The 26,721-nt window shown below is 37.9% G+C and overlaps 1 protein-coding gene across 1 annotated transcript in view; it reads right to left on the bottom strand.

The window, feature by feature from the left end:
* Positions 1-4,359: 4,359 nt before the first annotated feature.
* The window catches only part of LOC134601159 (prolactin-releasing peptide receptor-like), an 87,214-nt gene continuing 64,852 nt past the window's right edge, over positions 4,360-26,721 (bottom strand). The window contains exon 2 of the mRNA XM_063445604.1: positions 4,360-5,238. Coding sequence (XP_063301674.1) covers positions 4,605-5,238 — 634 coding nt within the window. The 3' untranslated portion in view covers positions 4,360-4,604. The remainder of the gene's footprint in view (positions 5,239-26,721) is intronic.

Raw genomic sequence — 26,721 nt, forward strand, 5'->3', positions numbered from 1 at the left:
CGCGTGCGTCCCATCAATTTCCCCTCGGTGTGTTCCAATTTCCAACTCGGCAATGCGAAAAAACAAAGTGCTTCAAAGTCCTTACGCGTTTTGTGAGAAGACTCACTTCATCAGAGGATGCCGTTTGAGTACGGCAGTGGGTTTAAATAACTGATGTAGTTGTTATTACTTGTTAACCTTTCGATTGCCAAAAACTGTTGTAATAGTCTTTTGTGATAAGCATTTGTAATAAAAATCGTTTTATATACATTAATTTGATGTTTGATTTACAAAGTATATATATAAAATTAGAAATACATTAATTTGAAAAAAAAATTTTTTGCAGATTGCAGAGATTTCATAATATTTGAAAGTTAAATAATATGGATACATACATTTTTTCAAAATTGGTTGAGTTTAGAACAATAAAATATGCTGAGTTTTAAGAACATGTATATAATAATGTGTTAGATATATAACCAGAAAGTGTTAGGATGCATTTATAGACATTTTGTTGTTGTAATAAAAATAATAAAAAATAATGATGATCTGAAATTACCAAATTTGTGTGAGAAATAAATAAAGGGATAAATGAAAAAAAGGCATTAATATATTATAACCTTAATTGAGTTATTTCAGACTGAAACAGAAGTATTGATAGATAGAAGTTTGATTTAAGAGGAATAATACATAGGAGAATAAATAAGATGCTGGTAAAAGAAGATTAAACTCTTAATTCTGAGCACTGGTAAAAAGAAGGTTAAATTATGCAATATATGTGTATATAAAAGAAGAAAGTTAAATACTATAAAATTCTTATAATAAAATGTGTGGAAAAAAAGGGATGAGTGGAAACTAAAATTAAAAATTGAAAATAAAATGAAAGTAGGAATAAAAATGATATGGGCTGGTATGACTAAGAAAAGGAGCTGTATTATAAAAAGGCATTAAGTTCGAAGTCCACATTTAGCCCTTTGGGTTCTAAGGTGTCTAATTTAAAAATCCACTTGGCTTCTGCTTTATTTAACTCTTTTTCCAGGTCTCCTCCTCTCCATGGAATATTTATTTTCTGTATTGCCATGAAGTTCAATTCCGTTGCATTTCTTCCATGTTTAATATCAAAGTGTCTTGAAAGATTATGTGTATGAAGACCTTTTTTGATGTTCCTTATGTGTTCGCTCACTCTTGTTTTAAGCGTTCTCTTGGTTTGTCATATATATATATATATATCTTGTTGCAGGGACATCTTAACATATAAATGACTCCTGTGGTGTTACAATTTAAGTGGGTTTTGATTTTAAAGGTTTATTTTGTTTGAGGATGACTAAATGTATTGCTATGTGTTAGTTGACTTGGATTATTCCTACATGCTATGCATGTTTTACATTTCCAAAACCCTTTTTATTATTAGATTCTGTAGAATTTCTATCTTCTGGTTTTTCCTGTTTAGTGGCTGGTGCCAATAAAATGCTTAGATTCTGTGCTTTTGAATAAATAATTAATAATGCTATGAAATGCTGTGTTCCATGTGTACTAACCATTTATATGCTGTGTGCAGAGGAAAAAAGACCAATGATTATAGCCATTATAGTTAGAATTTTTATCAGCGTGTTTGCTTTTAAGAGCCCATAATTTTCTAACCTTAAATTAGATCAGTAATTGCTATATTGGTTGTGGAAAATAAAAGCAATCTTGATGGGACCTCTTGACCTGTCATAGAGATGCTGCTTGTGAAACAACTTCACAGACACGAATCCCTCTGCAAGGTTCTTCAACCTTTTAGTTAAACAGCAAGTTGCAGGTATCATTTTGAAAGACTCTGTTCACATAATTTTCAGACAACTTAGAAGCACAATTTCCTTTGCCATGTAAATCAAGTAATGTCCAAAAGATTGAGGCTGGTATGGTATGGCATTGGAAAGCTTAATGAATACTCAGATAAAAATATATAACAATATCAGTGAAAAGTAGTATTTTAAATATAGAATGAATGTAGCCCTGGTCCATGTAAAATGGTTCTACACAGGGTATGGCTGTAGAAAAATATAAAGATTCTGTCTATTTTGAAATGTATATTTTAAGAACCCACAGCTACAATGATATCCTCCGTAATGCTGATAATTAATTTAGAGCAAAATAAAAACAAAAAAGAGATCATAATCACCTTTTTTGTAATCATACCCAAATATAGCTAAGTCAAGCAGTATATATTAGTAAGAAAGGTGACTTTGCTGTAGACTTGCCTTTCTGTAATATCCAATGTGTAGACCTCACCTACACGTTAGCATTTTAACTGAACACTATTTAAATTAACACTATAGGGTCAGGAACACTAGCATGTATTCCTTACTCTATAGTGTTAAAACCACCACCTAGCCCCCCTGCCCTCCCCTTGCATTTACTGCAGTCTGCTGGTGCTGGCTCTGCCCCTGATCTGCCTGCTTGACTGACATCATCAGAAATTACATTTTCCTATTACATTGCTTTCCCATAGGAAATTGAATCAATGCATCGCTATGAGGAACGTTCATTGTCTCTACCGTGCACAGTATGCAGTAGTGCTCCAGGAAGCACCTCTAGTAGCCATCTGAGGATTGGCAAGTGGAAGTATCCCTAGGGGGCAATGTAAGCATTTCCTCTAAGAAGGCAGTGTTTAGTACTGAAATTTAAAGGAATTAGGATATTCACCAGAATAAATACAATAAGTTGTAGTTGTTCTGGTGACTAAAGTGTCCTTTTACGTTGCTTGTATCATAAACATCCACAGATGGTTGAAAATGTCTGCAAATACATTTCAGGTAAAATTAAGAATTGTATCCAATTGATGAACACAAATAGATTGGTACTTTTGGTGCAAATTACAAACATAAAACTAGTGTCATATGTGTTCTGAACGTTCCCAAATTAGAATTCTTAGGCAGATATACTTTTATATAGTTAATGTGGCTCATATCTAAAACTTGCCTGCAAAATAAATGACACTGGGCATTACTAAAATGGTTAATTTGATAATGGACTCTAACTGGCTTTATAACTTTAACTAATTTGCCAACGGTTATGAGTTTTCTTTTATGATCTCAAGTCTAGTTTTTGTGTGGTCTACATCATTAAATAAAATTTATATCCATATCTCTATGTAGTTTTTTTAATCACGCACCACGCTTATGTGCAATGCAATATACTATGTTTATTAGGCACTTCATATTAATGTGGACACAGTGACAGTGTTAATTTACACAGTGATGCTGTAACAAGCTTTGCATGTAATGTCTGCCTGTCTTTTCTAAATAGGCACAGACGCTGGCTGACAATATAACGTACATTCAGTTACATAAAGTTCTAAGTTAACACTCTATTCCTCGACCACAAAAGCATGTACCTAATGGCATTCTCTGATCTAGCTCAAATTACATCCAGCAGTATACAGTAAATTGCGGAACACATTTTTAGCGAGACACAAGAGCTGGCAGCAATTCTCTTCCATTCTCCTTCTTTTGGCGGACAACTAATAGCAGGCGTCCATATTCAAAAACAACTGATGTCAAAAAAATTCTATTAAGAATTACATTTTGTAGCTGAAATTCAGACCTTCGGTTCTTCTTGTTTTGCGGTCGCTGTTGGACATCTCAATTGGACTGCAACTCCAATGACTGGCATCCAACAAGGTGGAGTCTGAGACTTGAAATCAAAGAGTTTAAGCACAACTTACTGACCAATCTTGCCTTCATTCAGTGCAGACCTCTCTATGCCTTTACACATTGCGCAGGGAATAAAATTGTTAAGTTTACATTGAGACTGAAACGGGACCAATTTAGCAAACTGAATGTTATCGTAAAAAGTCTTCTTGCGATGTAGAAATTGCTATTACTGTAAAGATGAATGTAACAGTAAGTTTTAGTTATTATCCACCTAATCAAAATGACTGATGGCAAGAACAATAAAATGTAACTGGTATTGTTAACCCAATGACTCTCCAATAAGACAAGCAATATTGAAAAGCTATGTTTCGTTATATGCAAAAACAGAAAAGGTAATATATACTGAGCCAAGCCTTTTTAATAGGACACTTTGCCACTTTCTACCACTAAATCCTTTAGATTGTGTTAACCTTTTTTTGGATATTAAAGTACAACTTTAATTTTAAAAGATTTACAAAGACTTTCTCTAATTAGTTGACTTATAATCAGTTATGCTGTAATTTCTCTTCAGACAATTTGACTTAAAATGATTCTAATCACTATTGAGATAATACTGAGCCTTTTATATTAAATATTTAGATAGTCTATTTTTTTTTTTTTAAATATGTGGATTTTGATGTCCATTCAGGTATCCATTTCTGGTGATAAAAATCCAGTGTCCCATCAGTAGTTGCTCATGATTGGTTTTGGACTGTTACCTCTACTTGTCAAAGACAATTCTATTTAATGTCCATCTTGGAATGTTTCATCTTCCTCATTGTATCGTATAGTACAATACTTGTTTCTGATTGATTGATTGTTTTTTATCTACTGAATCTTATTCTTCAATAAAATAGTACTGACTACACATCCAGTGTCTTCATTTTGTTCTCTTTCAGCTGCCTGGAGCTGTTCTTAATCACAGTCATAAACCCTGGTAGCTTCATCTCACAGCATCACATTGACATCCACACAATTGTTGGTGGGAATGATATTACGCTTAAACATAAACATCTTCTTCAACTCACTACAGAATCGATCATGCAGCCAGGCATATAAGAAAGGGTTGCAGCAGGAAGAACTCATGGCGAACCAGTGGCAGAAAAGTTGAATCAGCAGAAAGTAATGCTTGTTGATAAGATTGATGTCAATATCCCGAATAATGTTGAAAACATGAATGGGGAGCCAGCAGATCCCAAAGACTGTTACCACCAGGACAATGAGCCTGAATATTTTTCTTTTGCGGAGCCTGTCATATTCAGCCTGACTCTGGGTGGGGTGGCCAGGGACCACCCTGTTCTTCAGCTTGACAGTAATGCAGATATAGGATAAGGATACTGCCGATAAAGGTAGGATGTAAGTAATAATCAGGGTGCTATAAGCATAGGCCAGCCTCTCAGTTTCCTTGCCTACCCAAAATTCTTCACATATGGTAAAACCTTCCTGCTGGAATTCTATATGGTAGGTATGTACAATTGCAGGTCCTACCAAGGCACAGGAAAGAAGCCAGATACCACCAAGGACATAGACACATGTTGTAACAGATATCCTTTTCTTAAATGGATGAACCGTTGCATAGTATCTGGAAAAAATGTAGAGACAAGAATAGGACAATTGTTAGTCTTCAGAGGGTCATAGTGCTATTTCTTTCACTGATATTCACATTTCAATACCATCTAAGAGCTTGTAGACAAGTTTGGTTGTAATAATATACCAATACAAATGAAAACTGTTAGTAAAACACTTTTCTTATGAATTACCAAAAGCTACTTCTTCTTTTTTTTTTTAGTAAAGATATATTGATGGGTTTGGTGGTAGAGTGTGGCGGTTGAGAGCAGCAGTCTTTTTATTTTTATTTTTTTATTTGGATTTATTACTATCCATTCCTCTTCTTTAGACAAGATCATACTTTTTTTTTTGCCATTTTGTTCATTAAATATATGGAATTTAAATATATAATGTAATTAATGCTTCCCATGTTTGAAAACTCTCTCATAATGGTCATACAAAGAAAACACATCCTGATGAACTATGCCTAGATATGTGAATGGGTTATTTGCACACACAAGCCATCTACTAGCATTGCACAGAGGATTTTCTTTCAAATAGAATTGTGTAGGTATCAGCCTGCTGAGGTAATAATGCTGCAGTTGGACTAGTAATGATAGGGCAGAAAAGAAATGTGTTATTACCTTAGAATGGCATCTGTTTGCTTTTATTCAAGCTTTATTGAATTTGGAAGCTCTATTCACACAATGAAAAATAAATGTAAGACCGCAATGAAAAGCAATACAAGCAGAAATTGCACAGCATGCTAAAACTTTCATTACCAATAAAGCTGGCATTTGTGTTGGATTTGCTCAGGGTGAATGAGTAGATTGCAGATACAGCTTATGGGAAAGTGATGGCAAACATTTGGCGGTGCTACAATGGCTGCCTGAGAATCAGTGCTGTATTTACTGTGAGGCAGACCAGGCATTTGACTTGGGTGGCACTTTAAGGGGGGTGGCAAAATAAGCCGCCCCCAAATGTCCTGGCAAATATCTTGTTAGCCTCTTGTCCTGGGGGACCTAGGAACTGGCTGACTGGCCACCTCAGGGCCACCTGAGGCTGGCATCTCTTCAGCTCCGGCCTCAGCATCACTAAGTGGTGCGCGAGGGAGCTGAGCAAGAGGATTAGAGCTCCCTCGCCACCTGCCTCCTCCATTCACCTGCCTGCCCAACCGCCCACACCTGCCGAGTCAGCCGCACTGGACCCAATGGGGGAACATTACACTCCAGCAACTTAAAAAGTGAGTAAAAAAAAAATTGTGAGTGTGTTTGTGTAAGTTAGTGTGTTGCCATTTTGTTAGTGTGTCTGTTAGTGAGAGTGTATGTGTGTCTGTCAGTGTGTGTGTATCTGTCACTGAGAGTGTTTATTTGTCAGTGTGTGTATGTGTGTATGCGTGTCGGTCAGTGTGTGTATGCGTGTCTGACACTGAGAGTATGTCTGTCAGTGAATGTGCATGTCTGTCAGTCTATCTGTTAGTGAATGTGTGTGTCTGACACTGACAGTGTATATATGACTGTCAGAGAATGTGTATGTGTGTTTGTCAGTGTGTGTGTATCTGTCACTGAGAGTGTGTGCCTGTCAGTGTGTGTATGTGTGTATGCGTGTCGGTCAGTGTGTGTATGCATGTCTGTCAGTGTATGTAGTCATGTTTCAGCATGTCTGTCAGTGTGTGTATGGGTGTCTGACACTGAGAGTATGTCTGTCAGTGAATCTATTAGTGAATGTGTGTGTCTGAAACTGACAGTGTATATATGACTGTCAGAGAATGTGTATGTGTGTTTGTCAGCGTGTATCTGTCAGTGAGTATAAGTGTGTTTCAGTGTGTGTGTCTGATACTGAGTGAGAGTTCGTCTGTCAGTGAGGGTGCATGTGTCTGTCGGTGAATGCATGTCTGTCAATTAGTGTATATGTGTGTCTGTCGGTGAGTGTGTGTGTTTAATTGTGAATGAGTGAGTATTTATGTCTGTGAATGTGTATGTTTCAGTGTGTGTTGAAAGTGTGTGTTGGTTAAACCGTGTGTGTGACAATGGCCGTGTATCTGTAAGTGAGTGTACGTCAGTGGATGTATCAGTGAGGGCATGTGTCTGTCAGGAAGATAATTTTGAGGGGGTGCCCGAGTTTTGTCATGCTTAGGGCGGCACAAAACCAGAATACACCACTGCTGAGAATCATGAAATGCAAACCACATCAAATGATCTGTCAAATGCCTCTACAGCTGGAAGAGACAACCAATGGGAGCCAGCAGTTGTGGACTCTCAGTCCTATCGTGCAGTGTCATCCACAATAAATTATTTATGTCAGTGGATAAGGCTATAAACTCTCTCTCTCTCTCTCTATCTATCTATCTATCTATCTATCTATCTACAATTGCAAACAGTTGGCTCTCATTTTTGGCTTAAATGACCACTATAGTCGCCAGAAAAACTACAGCTTATTTTAGTTGTTTTGGTGAGTATTGTCAGTCCCTGCAGACATTTCAGAGAAAAGGCAGTGTGACAAACTGAACCTCACCACGGGTGCTTGGAGGGGCCTGCTGGCCAGCCTCTTGCCTCAGGACTATGGCCCCTGCAATTGACCATGGCTAATATACTTTAAAAATGCTCTGTTCGAGCCTGTTTAGACTTATATGGTTCAGTATATGGGGCTTACCGAACGTATAAGGAAAACACGTGGTGGTGGCCATCCTTAGCCGTGAAGACATAGAGCGGTGTTTGGCCGTCGAGTGCATGGAACTCAAATCAGACACGCGAACACCACTAGAACTTCCACTTCCATTGAAGTTCATAAGACGTGTGAGAATTGAATGGCGTTCGATGGGAGCAAGCTCCTGAACGAGGGACATAGACTGAGCGTACCCATGAACCGCTATGTTCGGTACTTTTACTGTAGTTTATGCTCCCGAAAGTCGGTCAAATTATGACTTCCATGGAAATCCTGAACCCCTGAACCGATCTGGGTGATTTTTGGATATGTTGGTCCCCTAGATCGGGGCTATCAGGGGATAGGTGTTTTGGGGCACTTTAGGGGTGTTGTTAAAATTTATGTTTCTGTGCCTGGGGATAATTGAGTTTAGTACAGTTCCTGTCGCAATAATCTCCCAGGCACAAGAGAGGGATTTATCCTGTTTTGTGTGGGAGTGTCCTGGACCTGAGACCCAATGTAATTACATTGTGTACTTTGTCATAGTCCCCTCTCAGGTCCAGTTGAGAATGCCCCTGGAATATGTCACTGTAAAGCCCTTGCATGGGGACTTGCATATAAACCGGCCAGTTAGGCTGATGTTTGGGTATACGTCTGATTGCTTGGAGAATTTACTTGGATACTGCAAATCAACACCCGAACTGCAGGCTATAATCACTCAGCCTTTAGCAGTTCGGGAGGAACCGAAAGCGAACGGGTATCTGAAATAACAGGCAGTGTTTAGGTGTGCCTAGGAACTCCTATAGTGGCCATTCCTCTGATAGCTACTAGAGGTGCTTCCTGGGCCAGCAGTACTGCACAGTGTGCAACATTGCCATGTAGAACGTGGAGATGCTGAATGCTCCCCATTTAGGTGATGCTGATTGGCTAGGGTGGTGTTTGGATCTGCCCCTGCCCTGCCTCTTAGGTTGAGACCATCAGAATTCACAATTTCATCTAATCCAATGCTTTCCTGTGGGAAAGCATAATGATTGGCTGCGATCATCACTACTGATGATGTCAGCCAAGAAGGTGGATGGGTGGCGGGGGCAGCACCGGCGGACCCACGCAGCACTTGAAAAAAGGTGAGTTATTTTACTTACTTAAGGAGGGCAAAGAGGGGAAAGGGACGCAAGTGTGTTTTTAACACTATAGGGTCGGGAATACATGTTTGTATTCCTGACCCTATAGTGTTCCTTTAATTTATATATAATTATATTTCCACTATCTTTACAATTTACATCATATAAAAATAGTCTACATGTTTTCATCTGCAGTCTCAATGTATGCATTACATTAATAAATAAACAAAAATATCCTATTATCAGCCAGATTAATGCCCGGAGGATGATTTAGTCAAGATGTGAAAGCAATGCATGGATAGCCAGAGTAATATTCAGACATATGAAGGATATGTAAAAAAACTGTCAATTTTGATTTCTTTTTAACGAATCAATGAATCAAATCACAGTTTGACTAAAGTGCAGACATTTTCTCATGTTTCTTCAATGTGAAATGCAAACTGATGAATAGTCATCAACTTACATAGCAATATGTCAACAGTTAAGCCCATGGGATACAAATACATTGGAAATTAAGTATAAGGCTGCCAAAGAATTTCACTACACGATATTAACGACAAAGACAAAGGTTACATTTAAAATAGAATAAACCCTTAAGGACCTCTGATAAAAAAAAAAAAATTCTAACAAAGCAGTCTTTAAAGAGTCAATATAGATTATGACTCATTAATTTGATGATTACAGTAGATAACTATATAGAACAACAACTGCAAAATAAGCATGCCACACTAACACAAGGTCTTTAGGGATCAGACTGTACCCTTTAATGGGAATATGAATGTGATATTTAAAGGGTTAATATTTCACAAATAGTTTATTGTTTTACATACTTTTAACCTGGATGAACAGTTTAAATAAGCAAAGCAAAAAGAGAAGTCAATAGTATACTTTAGAAGAATATATGTTATTAATTGCACATCATTTGTGACCAATGCAATATAAAGAAATAAAAATTAAAAGGAAATTCTATTTTAAAAATATATATTTCATTGCACTTAAATAAGACAGTTAAAGTAGAAATTGGGCATTTTTTTAAAATGAAGTCTCTAACATTCTCACTCTCTTCTGCATCTAAGCTATTCCCCCACTCCCTTTCTGTCCAGCACCAACTTCCTTGTTTATACTGTTCAATCAAATATTTGTTCTAGAGAAGCATTTGGAAGGTTTGATATATTAAATAACTAAATACTGGATATTTTAGAAATTATATGAAATAAAATAAAATACTCAAATTGTGTTAAAATAGGTTTGCCATAAAATTATTGACAATATAAAATTCTCTCGGGGGCACAATAGGGTGACCCCCTCAGTATAAAAAGAAAAATAATAAAATCCCAAAAGTTAACTGTCCCCAGAGAAAAATGCTTGCATGGAGCTTTATCAAAAAGAACTTTATTAGAAATGCATAATAATATCAAAAGTATGGCTGGTCAGCAATCCAAAAAAATATATATATTTACTGAACGTACAGGAGGAAAAGAGCAGATAGATATTACCGCATGCCCAGGAGAGCTGAACGCATTTCATGCTTTATCAACAGCTACGCTACTGTTATCTGACCGGCTGCTGCTTAACCTAGCTTGCCTACGGCTGCAATTTCACACAGAGCAATCAAGGCTTCAGGCAAGTAAGGTTGAGCAGTAGTTGGCCAGATAACAATCTGAGCTAATATGGTTGCTCAGCCTGATATAAAAAAAAAAAAAAAAAGTGAAATGATCTCAAAAAAAATCAATTTACATAAATAAAACAAAATACGTTTAAATAATAATAAAATTTTAAAAATGATAAGTTACAACGTGATGACAATCATCCTTTAATAAATGTATATAAATTTAAAATTACATTTGATAAACTTAACAGATGATGATATCTAAATGGGACACTGTACATAAAAAGTTACACTGTTTTCGTAGCTGTACCTTCATTAGACAATTAAACAAAAGAGGCTCTATTAAATGCCATCAAAGGCTGAGTTATAGCAACAACAGCTTAGCAAGAGAATAAATGAAACAGAATGAAAAGCAGCATGACCCTGCCACTGTAGCAAAAGTAGCAATCTGTATTCATCCCAGAGTCCCTGTAACAAGTAGGCCCACATGCCCTTATTGGCAAATCAAGCTCTGCTGAGCATTGAGTTTACTATATCAAGACATTCTATTACTGACGCCGAACAGAGCAACAGTGTGGTTCATTAATTAGAAAATTACATATGTTGAGTGAAAAAAAAAAACTACACAGAGTTAAAGTGCAATGTGACTGGTTCTGGAATGGCACTAATGCATTTTATCAAACTTCACACTTGACTAAATGCAATTTTACTTACAGTTTCAGATTCATGCCTAGACTTTAAACATATTTATATCAAAGTCAGGAAAATATCCAAACTTTTTTTTTAATTTAACCTTTTTTTTTTTTTTTAACAAGTCTCAAAAGGCGATTATAAAATCATAAATTTCAAATTTTCCTAATTAGCATTCCTAAACTAGATGTTAAATAATATTCTGACAGTCTAGTCTGCTCTCCCGAGGGCTAGAATAAACTGCTTTGAACCAAACAGGATCAAAGGGGAAAAGATATATGGCTCAGATAATACAAATTGGGTCTTCATACTTCAATCACTTGATCACTTTTGTTTTTCTTTGAAAAACAGTTTCTATGATTCCTACTGTATAAGGGGAAGTTTGTAATTAATTTATTATTGAGGTGGAATGAAAATAAAATCAATTTGTTGCTCTAAACAAGGGGTAGTCAACCTGATCCCTATTGCCCACTAGTAGACGGTTTGGGATTTCAGGTAGGCAGTGATGGGTTCTGCAGAAAACGTGAACATGTCACCACTGGACCACCAGGGCTTGCAGCATTATGTTCCCACTCCCTGGGGATAGACCCCTAACAGGATAGACCCTATGCACCCTTCACACTCTTCACACACACTACACCCCTCACACAAACAGCACCCTTGACCAACACTACATTCCTCACCCATGCTACACCACACACACACACACACCACCTCTCACACACACACATCACCTCTCTCACACACACACATAGCACCCCTCACACAAACACTGCACCCCTCTCACACACACACACCCACACACATACAACACCCCTCACACACACACACTGCACCCTTCACACACACTACACCCCTCACCCACACTACACCCTTCACACACACACTGCACCCCTCACCTCACCCACACTACACCCTTCACACACACTCTACATCCCTTACCCACACTACACCCTTCACATACACACTGCCCCCCTAACACACACACACTACACCCTTCACACACAAACACACACACAGTACCTCACAGACACACTCAGTAAAAAAAAAAGTAGAATAGAAATAGAAAAAATAGATACATTTAGGGACAGATTTTCTTTTAAAAAATTCCTTTCTAAAAAAAAAAAAATTAAATTTAAAAAAAGGCACTTGCACTATAAAATTAGTTACTGCAGCACTGGTGGGTGGTAAGAAAATATTACCATCAACAAAGATACAAAAGTGGGCGGTAGGTATTAAAAGGTTGACTACCCCTGCTCTAAACCTTGATTGTTGATCCAGACAAGGTTATACAAACACCCTACATAAATGTTCCCCAAAATCTTGTCTTTTATTAAATCGTCGCTAGTTTTAAATTCTGATTGCCATATTCACCATCACCCTTCTTTAGGTATAATAATGAATATACCATTAAATAAAATAATTAACTGCCTTGACAAAATGCAGACTCATGGTCAGTTGGCACTCTTTTCTTCATATTCACATTCCTTCTTTGAGAGAAAATATAGGAGCGTAATTACTTATGTCTTTTATCATAGATTTCTGATAGGTGGTCCCTATGATATAAGGAGATTGCATAACACTATGCCTACACCAAAAGAAGAAGAGCTGACATAATTCTGGGCCTCTGGACAAAATTAGATCTTGAGCTCTTGTGCTTGTCCACAGCTATAGAGTTGGCATTGATCCAATTTCTCTGGAAAGCTTCTGTTTAACCTCAAAACAATCATGACTCAAAGAAGCAGCTCTGTGTGTGTGTGTGAAGAAAGAGAAATTGATGTGATGCAACTTCCTCGCCCTGATTCTAATCCTTAAAAGATCACTTGCTCCAGGAGAGTGAAGAAGAGACCTGGCATTAAGAACAAGCATATTTTAAGGTCTTACAGAAATAGGGAAGGTAATGATGGGGCCCTACATGTCCTCAGAGTTCTACTAGTACTCTGTGCTAGTACTAGCAACTAGTAAATAAAAAATGAAATAATTTATACAAATTGATGTTGAGCTGTTTAGGAAGATTCTCTGAGCTTTCCATCCTTGTAATGTATTTTTGCCAGGGCCCCTTACAACCACAGGTGTTTAGCTCATGTCTGATGTGCCCCTGTTGAAAAGCCTTGTAGTATGGTCAGTGTGTTTAGAGTCCTCCCTGCTCCCTGTCTCTATGCAGCTGTAACCTTGTTCTGAAAATGTTACTTTGGAGCAGAATAAGGCGTAAAATATATGCTACAAAATATACTTTTTTTTTTTTTTTTAAAGAAAATGGTTAGCTTGGTAGAGATAATGATTACACTTCCTTTATTGCAAATTATGTTTAATTTAGAATTTCATATCTCTTGCTCTGTTAATTGTTCGATACACCTTGTAGGAGCCTCCTGTGTGTGATTAAAGTTCAATTTACAGAGAAGGAGATAAAATTAAGAAGAAATAAGTCTGATTGAATTTGTGAGTAACAGCCGGGGAAGATTTGTCTTGGGCTGCATGGACAGACTAAAGAATGATTTAACTCCTAAATATCAGAGAATTGAGCAGTCAGACTTCAGGGGTATGATCTATAGACAAAACCGCTTTGATAAGCTAAAATAGTTTTGGTGACTATAATGTCCCTTTAATGTTCAGATAAGATTAGAAAACTGCAAACTTAATAGACAAAAATGAACATCTAGTACGTTTTGCTAATTGGCTAACATACACTCTTTTGTAACTTCAATCTCATTGTTAAACATATTAGGAGTAATGCATAAATCCATAATGATTCCTGGTGGGACTCAGGTCCAGACAATTTTAAATGCAAATTGAATCACATTATTGTGTGCCTCTCTTTCATCTAGTGTCAATGAATGCATACAGTTCCTTTAATCTCTCTAGATATCAAATTAGATAACACAGTAATATTTTCTTCTTCTTCAAAATGTTATTTTATGTTTCACCATGTCATTATTTGTTAATTGAGGCTTACATTGCTGAGAAGAGTGCCTAAGATTGATATGTTGACACAATAGAAGACAATCTCTCCCAAATATTTCACTCTTTAAGGTACATTCCATCTTTAAAACCAAATCTCTTTATTTCCCCTTTAAATTATATTACACTTCCATAATTTACAATACCAGTTTCCTCTTCCATTTAAACCCCTCCCATAATTGTACACTCCCTACATTTGCTTGCCAATGAATCCTTACCCTTCCAAGTACCTCTACATTCCTCTGCGAACTAAACAGGCACCAATCACTATCTGAACAATAAACACGTCTCTTCTACTTTTTTTTTTTACACACCTCTATCAAAGTCTTCCTCCTTTCCACTGTGTGCCTGAATAGTCTAGGATAAGGCAACTTAGGGGGAGACTCGCCCTGATTGCCCCCCACAACTACCCCCTTGGATCCACCAATGATTAACAACCTAAGCTATGAGAGCATGTTCACCTCCTTCAAGAATTTCTTAAATTGTTGCTGTAACTCCGGCTCATAAAATAGCTGTTTTCTTCATACAAGGAACTTGTTTACAACAGAGAAAGGATTCAAGTGTGTAAGACGAAGACCTGCTGAGAGTGTTTTTATAAACCACACGTTTGTAACACAAATATGTATCTTTGGAAATAAAGAAGACTGAGCTTCATGCAGGGACAATTTATAGCTCAGGCAAGTCCTGGGAGAAGTATTACCTAGCAACTGATTTAAAAAAAAAACTACCGTACTTTTACGGTTTCTCCCTTTCTTATACAAATTATGTTTTCTAATCCAGCACTGCTTGGTGGGGATGTCATCTGTGCGTTATTCCCCTTTCTCAATGAGGACTTAATTGATGTTAGTTGCTGCAAATAGCAGATGTACCTGGGAGCATAACTCCCACCAATCTGTGGCAAACTGGACAGGTATGTCCCGGTGCTGCTCTAAGATTAAAGGAATCCTAGTCTTTATACTCATATTAACCATATCCATATTCCTAACCCCAACAAACTAAATATAGCCCTAAAAGATACATGACAATATAAAAGATATATAACAATGAAGCATGTACAATGGGAAATGAATGACGTTGAAAGATCGAGTGGTTAATAAATATCTCCAGAACCCCAAGATGGCATTATTTTTACATAGTGCATGTATTATATTACATGCTACTGGCTTCTAGCTGCTATTTGCTGTTTGCAGCTGCTGTTAATTCCACAATCTCCCTATATTTTAAGTTTTTTTTTTTTTAAGTAAGTTCTGGTGGCACAAGAAAACTGCATTTGCTCTTTCTCCTCAGCCCCTGTCTCAGCCACTTTATCCACAAGCTCCAGGTTGGGTTTGCTACAGATTCCCTGTTTGCAAGTAATCAAGGGATGTGGTTTCTGTGTTCAATATACCAGGGCTGGGACTTGCAGAATGTTCCATCTTTCTGTGGTTTTGTTCCAGTGTTATCTTGGAGACTTTTTTCAGTTGCCTGTCTGGTATTCGAGTACCCTATTTGTCTATAGACTATTAGCCAGAATGTTGACTGGACTAAAAACATTCCTCTAACTCTCCAGCTACTGCTCATTCTGGAGACCTTGTTATAGACATCATGAAGTCGAGTTCTCCAGATGGAGAATGGTGACTTTACACCCGCTCTGCCTTTCAAGCCATTCAAAGCATACATGGTTTCTGGTAGCATCTCTGCCAGGTCTACTCCGGTTAGCTATAACAGCAATGTGTTAAAATCTGTTCAGTTTTCTAACTAATTTCCACATGTGCATATGAATCATCTCAATGCATTTGGATCCTCAATATCAGAGAAAATAACATCACCCTCTAATGTGCATCTATTATTGAAGAATGTTCATGGATACAGATAAAAAAAAAATAGAATTCAAACCACAATATATATATTGCTAGGTTAAAAACTTCAATATTACATGCCTATTAAAGGGGGATTTTGTGGGATATTTGCATGCAACATACCAAGCTTCAATAACATGTTCTCTTTGAAGTAGGCAGATCACTCAAACCTCAAAGGTCACATCAGACAGATAAGTCAGCCAAATGTTTGAGTTAGAAGGGATAAGTAGTGACAGAGTTTTATAAGGAAATGAATACAGTCAATCCTTCCCATCAGGTGGTCTCTTCCATCACCTGCTTAATTTATGACAATTGAATGTAATCAGATGCTCGGTTCTTTCCAAATCTGCTTTGATTTCAGATCTAACAAAGACAGGGTCTTTTAAAAGCTGAATGTTAGATTGGATACGTGAATTGGAAATAAATATAGTGAGTCCATTAATAATGTTTTGGAAAAAATGTGATCCATAAACTGGTAATTCTATAAAAAACAACATTGTTCTGATAGTGGGGATATCGGATATTCACACACTTTTTTTTTACAGATAAATTATTATCCGTATTATTATCACCACCATCACATAGCACCAAATAACAATTTTAAATGGGAATTTAAAACAGCAAAGATTTGACAAATGGGGAGATGAAGAAGGCCTCGCTCAAACAAGCTGATAATCTAGGAGTCCCAAAAATATGCAATCTAGTGCAGCTCACAATCTCTCCTGCCAATGTTCAGTTCTTCCACATACCACTTTTACTAGGTTATTTTGACACAGTCATCGTATCCATCAGTCCTTTCTCCCCTCTGACATGTTATTTTTCTTGGTTGACTTTACCCCTTCCTCATAGATTGTAAGCTTGTTTGAGCAGGGCCTTCTACACCTCTTATCCTGTCTACATACATGCTGTATGTAAATTAAGCTAAAATTGTTTGTCAGTTATCCCTATTTTATTATTGTAAAGCGCTGCAGAATATGTTGGCGATCTATAAATACTACTACTAATAATAGGAGTGATTTGCGTAAAATAACAAGTTTAAGAAGAACAAAAAAGTAGATAAGTGGTTAGTGCTATGACCTGTAAACTGTGATATATATAATATAACATTATAGAGTTAAGGAAAAATTAAAACTGCTCTGTTTTTGGGGTCCCTCTTGCACTTTGTAGTGGAGCTGCAATCCTAAGATACAAGATCTCCGCTGGAATCCTCTGGAGCTGGAAGAAAATGCAGGTCAGTGATCATGGCCTATTCCCCCAGTAGCTGGATGACACACCGTTCTGGGAGTCAACTGATTTTTATTAGCTCACACATGGCTTTTTATGCACATCCCCATAGGATGGGGGTCTCTAAAGCAATTTTATAGGGGTTTTCCCAAGAGGCTCTGGGTCTGAGAGATAATTGAGCTGAGCATTTTGATAACTCAATTATCTCTCAGTTACAGGAAATACAGAAAATATTATAAAACACCCAAACACATAATAAAACATTAGAGGAACCCCACTATACTTATATCCCCGAATAGCCTGTATCTGAGCGCACAACATATCTGAAAAGTGCTCAGATTAGTTTGGTGGAACGGGATCACTATTTGGGAGAAGTTTTGACTGACCGGCCACGAGGTGATACACCAAAAAAGTTCCAAAGATTCCAGGGCAGCGGCCGGTTTTCATTTGGGAGTTCCTTCACGAAAACCGAAGAATGCTCCTCCTGGCTCTTAGGTAGCGAATGCTCCCCCCAGATCCTATCTGCCGAATATGGTTTGTCTAGTTGGTCGGGAAAGTATACAGGCAGCAGTACCATCCTGACCGGGGATCGTGAGAACATGTAGCCGAAATTAGTTCCATGCACTCGATGACAAAATACCGCTGCCTGTGTTCGGGAGACAAAATCGCCATGCACTGAAGCACGTGCGTTCGGTTATACGAATGGCGGCCTCCCAGGGAAAGCACTCGAGTTAATACTTTAATTGTGGTAAACAGCCAGGGATATTTGATGTTCTAAGTCAATAACAAGGGGGACCATACAAGTTCTGTTGGGTTCCCGAGCAAGGGAATACGCTATTGCTCAGGAAAATGAAATATGGGTTCGAGCAACCTCAGTGTCACGTCTAAACATTTGTTATGAAGGAACACAACTGCAGATTTCTTATAGTTTGAATATTTATTATAAAAAGTAAAAGGTATTGACTTTAATTCCAATTTACAGGTACTGTAGCTTTAAGTAATAAACGATAACTGAAGTCCACAATTATAGGCACTGTAGCTTTAAGTAGTAAACGATAACTGAAGTCCACAATTATAGGCACTGTAGCTTTAAGTAGTGAACGATAACTGAAGTCCACAATTATATGCACTGTAGCTTTAAGTAGTAAACGATAACTGAAGTCCACAATTATAGGCACTGTAGCTTTAAGTAGTAAACGATAACTGAAGTCCACAATTATAGGCACTGTAGCTTTAAGTAGTAAACGATAACTGAAGTCCACAATTATAGGCACTGTAGCTTTAAGTAGTAAACGATAACTGAATCAGAAAGAGTCCTTTAGTAGTATTAATTAATTAGGTGATAAGAAGTTACAATAGCTGTTCCATAGACTTTAACTGAAGTAAGACAGATGCAGCTAACTGAGACAAAGTATGAGTTGAAGTTAGCTGTAACGGGTTTGTTTTAACGAAGGACTTTGGAGACAGGAAATAAAAGCTTTGAGATGCAACGCTTATCACAGAGGTTTTACTTAGCTTCCGGCATATAGAACACTGGTTCCCAAGATCTCCTCAGAGGCGGTTTATCCTGAATGGTGAGAGTTCAGCTTTAGTCGTGGATGAGGAAAGGTGAAGGGAACTTGAAGTCTTCCAGTCCGGTCCGGTAACAGAGGCTTTCACAACGATGTTGCAGCCGGTTCGTGAGTACGGAACGTAGTTCATTAATCCAGCCTCGATCAGCTGGTGCGGTCAGATTAAATAGGGAGACCGTGTCATAAAGAGGTGTGGCTAAGCTCCGTGGAACCAGGAAGTAAGAGGATACCATAATTAAGGCATGACAGTATCCCCTCCTTAATGAGCAACCTCTGGGTGCTATTGACTTGGCTTAGAAGGGTAACGCTTGTGAAATTTGGAAATTATTTTGTCAGCATGAACGACAGAGGAGTTTTCCCATGTATCTTCATCAATTCCATATCCTTTCCATCTGATGAGGTATTGTAAGGAGCCACGATGGATCCTTGAATCCAGTATACTTTGAATTTCGTATTCTTCTTCACCCTGGACCAATATGGGATCAGGAGAAGTAGTGACATTTCTTTGGAAAGGGTCAGGATGATGAGGCTTCAACAAGGATACATGAAAAACAGGATGTAGCTTTAAAGTTGTTGGAAGTTTCAATTTAACAACATTACGGTTGATAACCGATATTATTGGAAAAGGACCAAGAAAATGTGAACTTAACTTCTTTGATGGACGATTTGTAGAGATGTTCTTTGAGGAAAGCCAGACAAGATCACCGATTTTATAAGAAGGTGAAGGTTGTCTTTTTGTATCAAAAAACTTCTTTTGATTGGAGGAGGCCAATTCTAGATTCTCATGCAATTTCTTGAATAAAGAGGACATATGAGAGATTTGATTCGAATCGGAGAGATTAGATGAAGAAACAGTCTGAGCAGGAAATGAGGAAGGATGAAATCCATAATTGGATAGAAATGTCATTATTCCATTTTATTCCAGAAGTTTGGTCCTTAAGGGGTTAAAGGAATGAAATGAGACATTTTCGTGAAGCGGTCTACTACCACTAAAATGGTGGTATGATGATGAGAAGGAGGTAATTCTACCAAAAAATCCATAGAAATGGATTGCCAAGGTCGTTCAGGAATTGGTAAATTCAATAATTGACCAAATGGTTGATGATGGACATGTTTTGATCTTTGGCATACAGAACAAGATTTGAAATAAGATTCAATAGTTTGGTCTTGACGAGGCCACCAATAGTATCTTTTAGACAATTCAAGGGTCTTTTTTATACCTGGATGACCTGCCAGAGGAGAATCATGAATAAATTCGAGTACTTTAATTCTGAAAGAGGGAGGTACGTAAATCCAGTCTTTGAAATAGTAGAGACCGTTTTTCTTGGATAATTTAATTGATTTAGGAAGTTCGAGAGCATCTTCACTGAGATCTTTAATGTCATCAATAAGAGAAGATAAGATTCCAATGACTTTAGGCGAAGGAGGTTCAATTTTAGTGTCTTTATGGATCCTGGAAAGGGCATCAGCCTTTTTGTTTCTAGACCCAGGTCTAAAGACGATTTGGAAGTTGAACCGGGAAAAAAAGAGATTCCATCTTACTTGTCGAGCAGACAGTGTTTTATTGGAGTGAAGATATTCGAGATTTTTATGGTCAGTATAAATGATTAAAGAGTTCTGAGCGCCTTCAAGAAGGTGTCTCCAGGTTTCTAAAGCCACTTTGATACTTAATAATTCTTTTTCTCCTGTAGGATAATTCTTTTCGGCAGGAGATAATGATCGTGAGAAGAAGGCGACAGGATGAAGAGGTTCTTGAGGAGTTTTGTGTTGAGAAAGGACAGCTCCAATTGCAATTTCCGAAGCATCCGTTTCAAGGACATAGAGATATGAAGGATTTGGAAGTTGAAGAATAGGAGCTGTTGTAAACTTTCTCTTTAATTCAGTGAAGGCAGTTTGAGCCTTCTCGTTCCAATTGAAGGGATGTTTTTTACTGTTAAGTTGATTGAGTGGGTGAGCTATCTCAGAGTAGTTTTTAATAAATTTTCTGTAGAAGTTGGCGAACCCTAGAAATCGCTGTAATTCTTTTACTGTAGAGGGAACAGGCCAGTTGATGATACAATCGACTTTTGAATTATCCATACCTATTGAATGAGGGGAGATAACATAACATAACCTAAGAAGGTTATTTCTTTGACGTGAAAAATACATTTTTCGGGTTTAGCGAATAATTTGTGGGTTCTGAGTCTGGATAACACCCATCTGACATGTTTTCTATGTTCCTCAGGAGTGTTGGAGTATATGAGAATATCATCTAAATAAATGATGACACAGACGTCCAATAGGTCTCTAAAGATATCATTTATGAAATGTTGAAAAGTTGCAGGGGCGTTGCAGAGGCCAAAAGGCATCACCAGATATTCGAAGAGGCCATATCTTGTTCGGAAAGCAGTTTTCCATTCATCATTAGCCTTTATCCTGATGAGATTATATGCCCCGCGAAGGTCAAGCTTAGTGTAGATGGTAGCAGTTTTCAATCGTTCAACCAGTTCATTGATGAGGGGAAGAGGATAACGATTTTTAACTGTTATTTTGTTTAAGGCTCTGTAATCAATGATAGGACGTATAGTCTGGTCTTTGTTTCGTACAAAAAACATACTTGAGGCAGCAGGTGAACTAGAGGGTCTAATGAACCCTTTCCGTAGGTTTTCATCTAGATATTCTTTGAGAATTTGTAATTCAGCCTCAGAGAGAGGGTAGATGTGCCCAAAAGGTACTGGGGTACCAGGTATGAGGTCTATAGGACAATCGTAGGAACGATGAGGTGGGAGCGTTTCAGCTTCTTTTTTACTGAAGACATCTGAAAAGTCTGAATAACAAGAAGGTATGGTTGGTTCTTTGGAGATTTGAAGAATAGGAATTTGCTGTAAACATGTTTCTTTACAATAATGTGAGTTAAAGGTGAGAGAGAAAGGAGACCAAGAAATTTGAGGGTTGTGGTTCCTTAACCAGTTGATCCCTATTATAACGGGATAGAGAGGTGATGGAATAACATCAAATACTAGAAATTCAGTATGAATATGATTGGTGGTTACCTTTAGAGGGATGGTTTCATGAAGAATCGGTCCCGAGGAGATAAAGGAGCCGTCAATCACTTTAATAGGAACAGAAATGGTTTTTCGAACACAAGGAATTTTATTCTTTGTTACAAAGGTTGAATCGATGAATACCCCATTTGCACCTGAATCGATGATAGCTTCAGTAACAATTCTCACCTTATCCCACTGTATTACAAGGGATATAGGTGTGAACGGAGTGGTCGGTGTTGTGGGGAGTGCACTGAAGATCGCAGAGGTATAGGCTTGTCTACCGGCCTTTGTCCGTTTTAATAAGGGACAATCAGAAACCAGATGATCTTGAGAGGCACAATACATGCATAGGTTTAATTGACGTTTTCGGTTCTTCTCTGCAGGAGTGAGAGGACTTCTTATTACCCCTATTTCCATAGGTTCACTTGGTAAGGAAATCTTTTCTGGAGCTTTTGAGGGAGTAAAAGGTTTTCGGTCTTTAGAATGAAAAAGGGCTTTTTCTGCCTTTCTTTCTCTTAATCTTCTGTCAATGCTGATTGATAAGTGAATTAGAGCGTTCAAAGTAGTAGGGAGTTCTGTTCTAGACAGTTCATCTTTTACAGCTTCAGATAAACCAATTCGAAATTGGTTGCGCAATGTGATGCCGTTCCATTGCGTTTCTACAGCCCATCTTTTAAATTCAGCAATGTAATCTGCAACGGGTCTATTTCTTTGTTGTAGAGTTCTGATTGTTAAGTCAGCTGTAGCTTGTTTGTTAGGATCTTCATAGAGAAGAGACATGGCTTCAAAAAATTCATCCAGTGAGTCTAAGATGGGGTCATCGTTTTCCATAAAGGAATGGGCCCATGACATAGGTTCACCTCTTAGAAAGGAAATAACCGAACAAACTTTAGTTCTTTCTGTAGGATAAGATCGAGGTTTCAAAGCAATTAATAATTTGCAGGTGTTGAGGAACTCCCTGTATTTTGAACGATCTCCAGAGAACTTTTCAGGGTTACATACAGCAGGATCACTAGCCGAGTGCAGAATAGTATGAGGAGTATGAGTTTGTAGATCTCTGACATAAGTGAGAATTCTTTCGTTAGTAACTTGCAGGTCTTGCACACCTTGGGCTAGTGTATCAACTCTTTGATTCAGCGTAGTTATAGTAGAATCGAAATCTGCTGGATCCATTACAATGGCTGGATTAATCTGTCACGTCTAAACATTTGTTATGAAGGAACACAACTGCAGATTTCTTATAGTTTGAATATTTATTATAAAAAGTAAAAGGTATTGACTTTAATTCCAATTTACAGGTACTGTAGCTTTAAGTAATAAACGATAACTGAAGTCCACAATTATAGGCACTGTAGCTTTAAGTAGTGAACGATAACTGAAGTCCACAATTATATGCACTGTAGCTTTAAGTAGTAAACGATAACTGAAGTCCACAATTATAGGCACTGTAGCTTTAAGTAGTAAACGATAACTGAAGTCCACAATTATAGGCACTGTAGCTTTAAGTAGTAAACGATAACTGAATCAGAATACCTTTAGTAGTATTAATTAATTAGGTGATAAGAAGTTACAATAGCTGTTCCATAGACTTTAACTGAAGTAAGACAGATGCAGCTAACTGAGACAAAGTATGAGTTGAAGTTAGCTGTAACGGGTTTGTTTTAACGAAGGACTTTGGAGACAGGAAATAAAAGCTTTGAGATGCAACGCTTATCACAGAGGTTTTACTTAGCTTCCGGCATATAGAACACTGGTTCCCAAGATCTCCTCAGAGGCGGTTATCCTGAATGGAGAGAGTTCAGCTTTAGTCGTGGATGAGGAAAGGTGAAGGGAACTTGAAGTCTTCCAGTCCGGTCCGGTAACAGAGGCTTTCACAACGATGTTGCAGCCGGTTCGTGAGTACGGAACGTAGTTCATTAATCCAGCCTCGATCAGCTGGTGCGGTCAGATTAAATAGGGAGACCGTGTCATAAAGAGGTGTGGCTAAGCTCCGTGGAACCAGGAAGTAAGAGGATACCATAATTAAGGCATGACACTCAGGGACTGATACCAGGTCTGCCACACACTTTATAAGCCACTTTATAGTATTGGTAGGGAGAGGCTTTCAGAAATGACACAAGCAATTGGTTATACCTAAAAAATAAGTGTTTTGATGCAGGATTTTCACCATTTTTTTTTTTAAAGGAGGGAACAAAATCACAATCTGAAAAATCAATATCATTTTGAGACACATTTTAAATCAATGGAATGGCAATATCTGGGCTTCTGGGGTGGGAGAGAGATTTGAACCTGATCAAATGATGCTACATTCAACTAGACACTGTATATTACATTTCTTTGTCACTATGACCAAGCTTTTGACCAAAGACAATTTAAATAACAACGTTATCAAGAGAGACATAGCTGGGGTTATTCAGGGGACTTAACCAGGGGACTCTTAGAAGATGGCAATGGAAAAAATACCTCTTAGTTCAATCAAGCTATTAGATGTTGGTAAGTTCTCATAAGATTGTGGCCGTAAGCTAAACAAGTCATCATGACTACAGCCTCTAAAATGATGTATCACACTGAAAAAACTCTGAGATCAGAATAAACTGTAACTCGCCTTACTTCAAGTGCAGCATTACTAGTCTCACAGAGAATAGACCAAACCCTAAACAATGGGTAACTAGGAATGGAAAGCAATAGATACATCTACTAGTCCGTAGGGTAGCCAGGCTTCATGCAGTGACTCCAGGGAGACAAAAGGCAGACCCTGGATACATACATTAAATGGATGAGCCCAATTGATACAGATAATCACAAACATGAGTAACCTGGCCAAGTCAAGGAAAGCAGACAAGAAACTAACCAAATCAATAATCATCATAGAAACTTAGGGTGAGCTGCCTGACAAAAATAGAAACATGACAGGACAACAAATAGAAAGACAGGTCTAAATAGTGCTCCCAGTTAATGGTGGTTGCTAATATTTATGGTGTTCACTAATATTTATAGATGTGTACAGATGAATTTGAAAATCTTGTACATTTGGTCTCGAAATCCCTGAATTATGTCACTACTCCCTTTTGGGTGTGGATTTGGGAAGTTTGTAATTTATTTATGACTTTCCAAAAGTTTCTAGGGATTGATAGGTTATTGTTCAGATTTTCACAGAAATATTGGACCTTGGCCAATTTTGTTTGTTTTGTGCATATATTTTGCCATTGTCTATATGCACAGTGATCGTTCATAGAGCCAGTACGCTTGGACTTTGACAACAAAGAATCCCGAAACTGGTATATTTGGATGAGGTCAGCTGTGATCCAGTTGATATGTGCCCCTTTTACCCTCACCTTACACAGCGGGGCATGCAAATTCCAAACTTGTAGCAGTTCAGACTGAAAGAATTCAACTGCACATTCTAGATCTGGGATAATGTTTAATCTGTGCCATGGGAGGTTTTTGATGTCATTAAGAAAGGATTTAAGATTACATTTTTTGAAGGACCAGATGATTTTAACCTTGGGAGAGGATTTAGTAGCCTTTATTTTGCGCACGCAGTACACTAATCAGTGATCACTGATCTCCAAAGACCAACAGTTCACTTTTTGGGTTTTGAGCTATGGTTTCACTGAGGAGATGGGCTATGTCAGATATGGAATGCACTGGGGAGCTAGGTGGGTGGTAGATTCCTGCAACAATGATTGATTTACTGCACGGGATCTCAATTGCACCAGAAAGGAAATCAAAAGTGGCAGGAGGGCTAAAGTTTTGTAAGGGGGTAATCTTTATGGAATTGTCAACATAAATAACAATGCCCCCTCCTCTCTTTGCTCTGTCATTTCTAAAACATGAATAACCCTGTATTGCAATGACAGTGTCTTGTATTTTAGTTGTTAACTGTGATTCTGAGAGCACAATGATTTTTGGTTTGTAATGGGAACACCAGACTTGCAGTGCATCCAGTTTAGGGAGTAAGCTATGGATGTTGCAGTGCACAAAAGAGAGGCCTTTTTGAGTGGGGAGATTAGGATTATAATTAGCTGGGGGACCAGGATTAGACTCCACATCATTTGCAAGAGCAAGTAATAAAAGGAATAGGAATTTGGACATCATTTTTGTTTGGCCATATAGTGAATGGGATACTTTATAATTTTGTGAGGTGGGGGTAGGAGGGCTATTTTTTATAACTCTCCACCAGCACTCGCTAATCAGGTCCCTGAACCCCAGCCATATGTCCGCTGTCTTTGGCTGTGATGGATTCAACCAATGGGGATTATTAACCCATTTGTTTCGAGTTAGTTTGATGTAACCAGCACACAAAATAAACATTTAAAGGGACACTATAGTCACCTGAACAACTTTGGCTTAATGAAGCAGTTTTGGTGTATAGAACATGCCCCTGCAGCCTCACTGCTTAATCCTCTGCCATTTAGGAGTTAAATCCCTTTGTTTATGAACCCTAGTCACACCTCCCTGCATGTGACTTGCACAGCCTTCCATAAATACTTCCTGTAAAGAGAGCCCCATTTAGGCTTTCTTTATTGCAAGTTCTGTTTAACTAAGATTGTCTTATCCCCTGCTATGTTAATAGCTTGCTAGACCCTGCAAGAGCCTCCTGTATGTGATTAAAGTTCAATTTAGAGATTGGGATACAATTATTTAAGGTAAATTACATCTGTTTGAAAGTGAAACAAGTTTTTTTTTCATGCAGGCTCTGTCAATCATAGCCAGGGGAGGTGTGGCAAGGGCTGCATAAACAAAGTGATTTAACTCCTAGTGCAGGGGTAGGCAACCTTCGGCTCTACAGATGTTTTGGACTACATCTCCCATAATGCTTTTACAGCCATATTGC

The sequence above is a fragment of the Pelobates fuscus genome, chromosome 3 (assembly GCF_036172605.1).
Source record: "Pelobates fuscus isolate aPelFus1 chromosome 3, aPelFus1.pri, whole genome shotgun sequence".
In the NCBI taxonomy this organism is placed as follows: domain Eukaryota; kingdom Metazoa; phylum Chordata; class Amphibia; order Anura; family Pelobatidae; genus Pelobates; species Pelobates fuscus.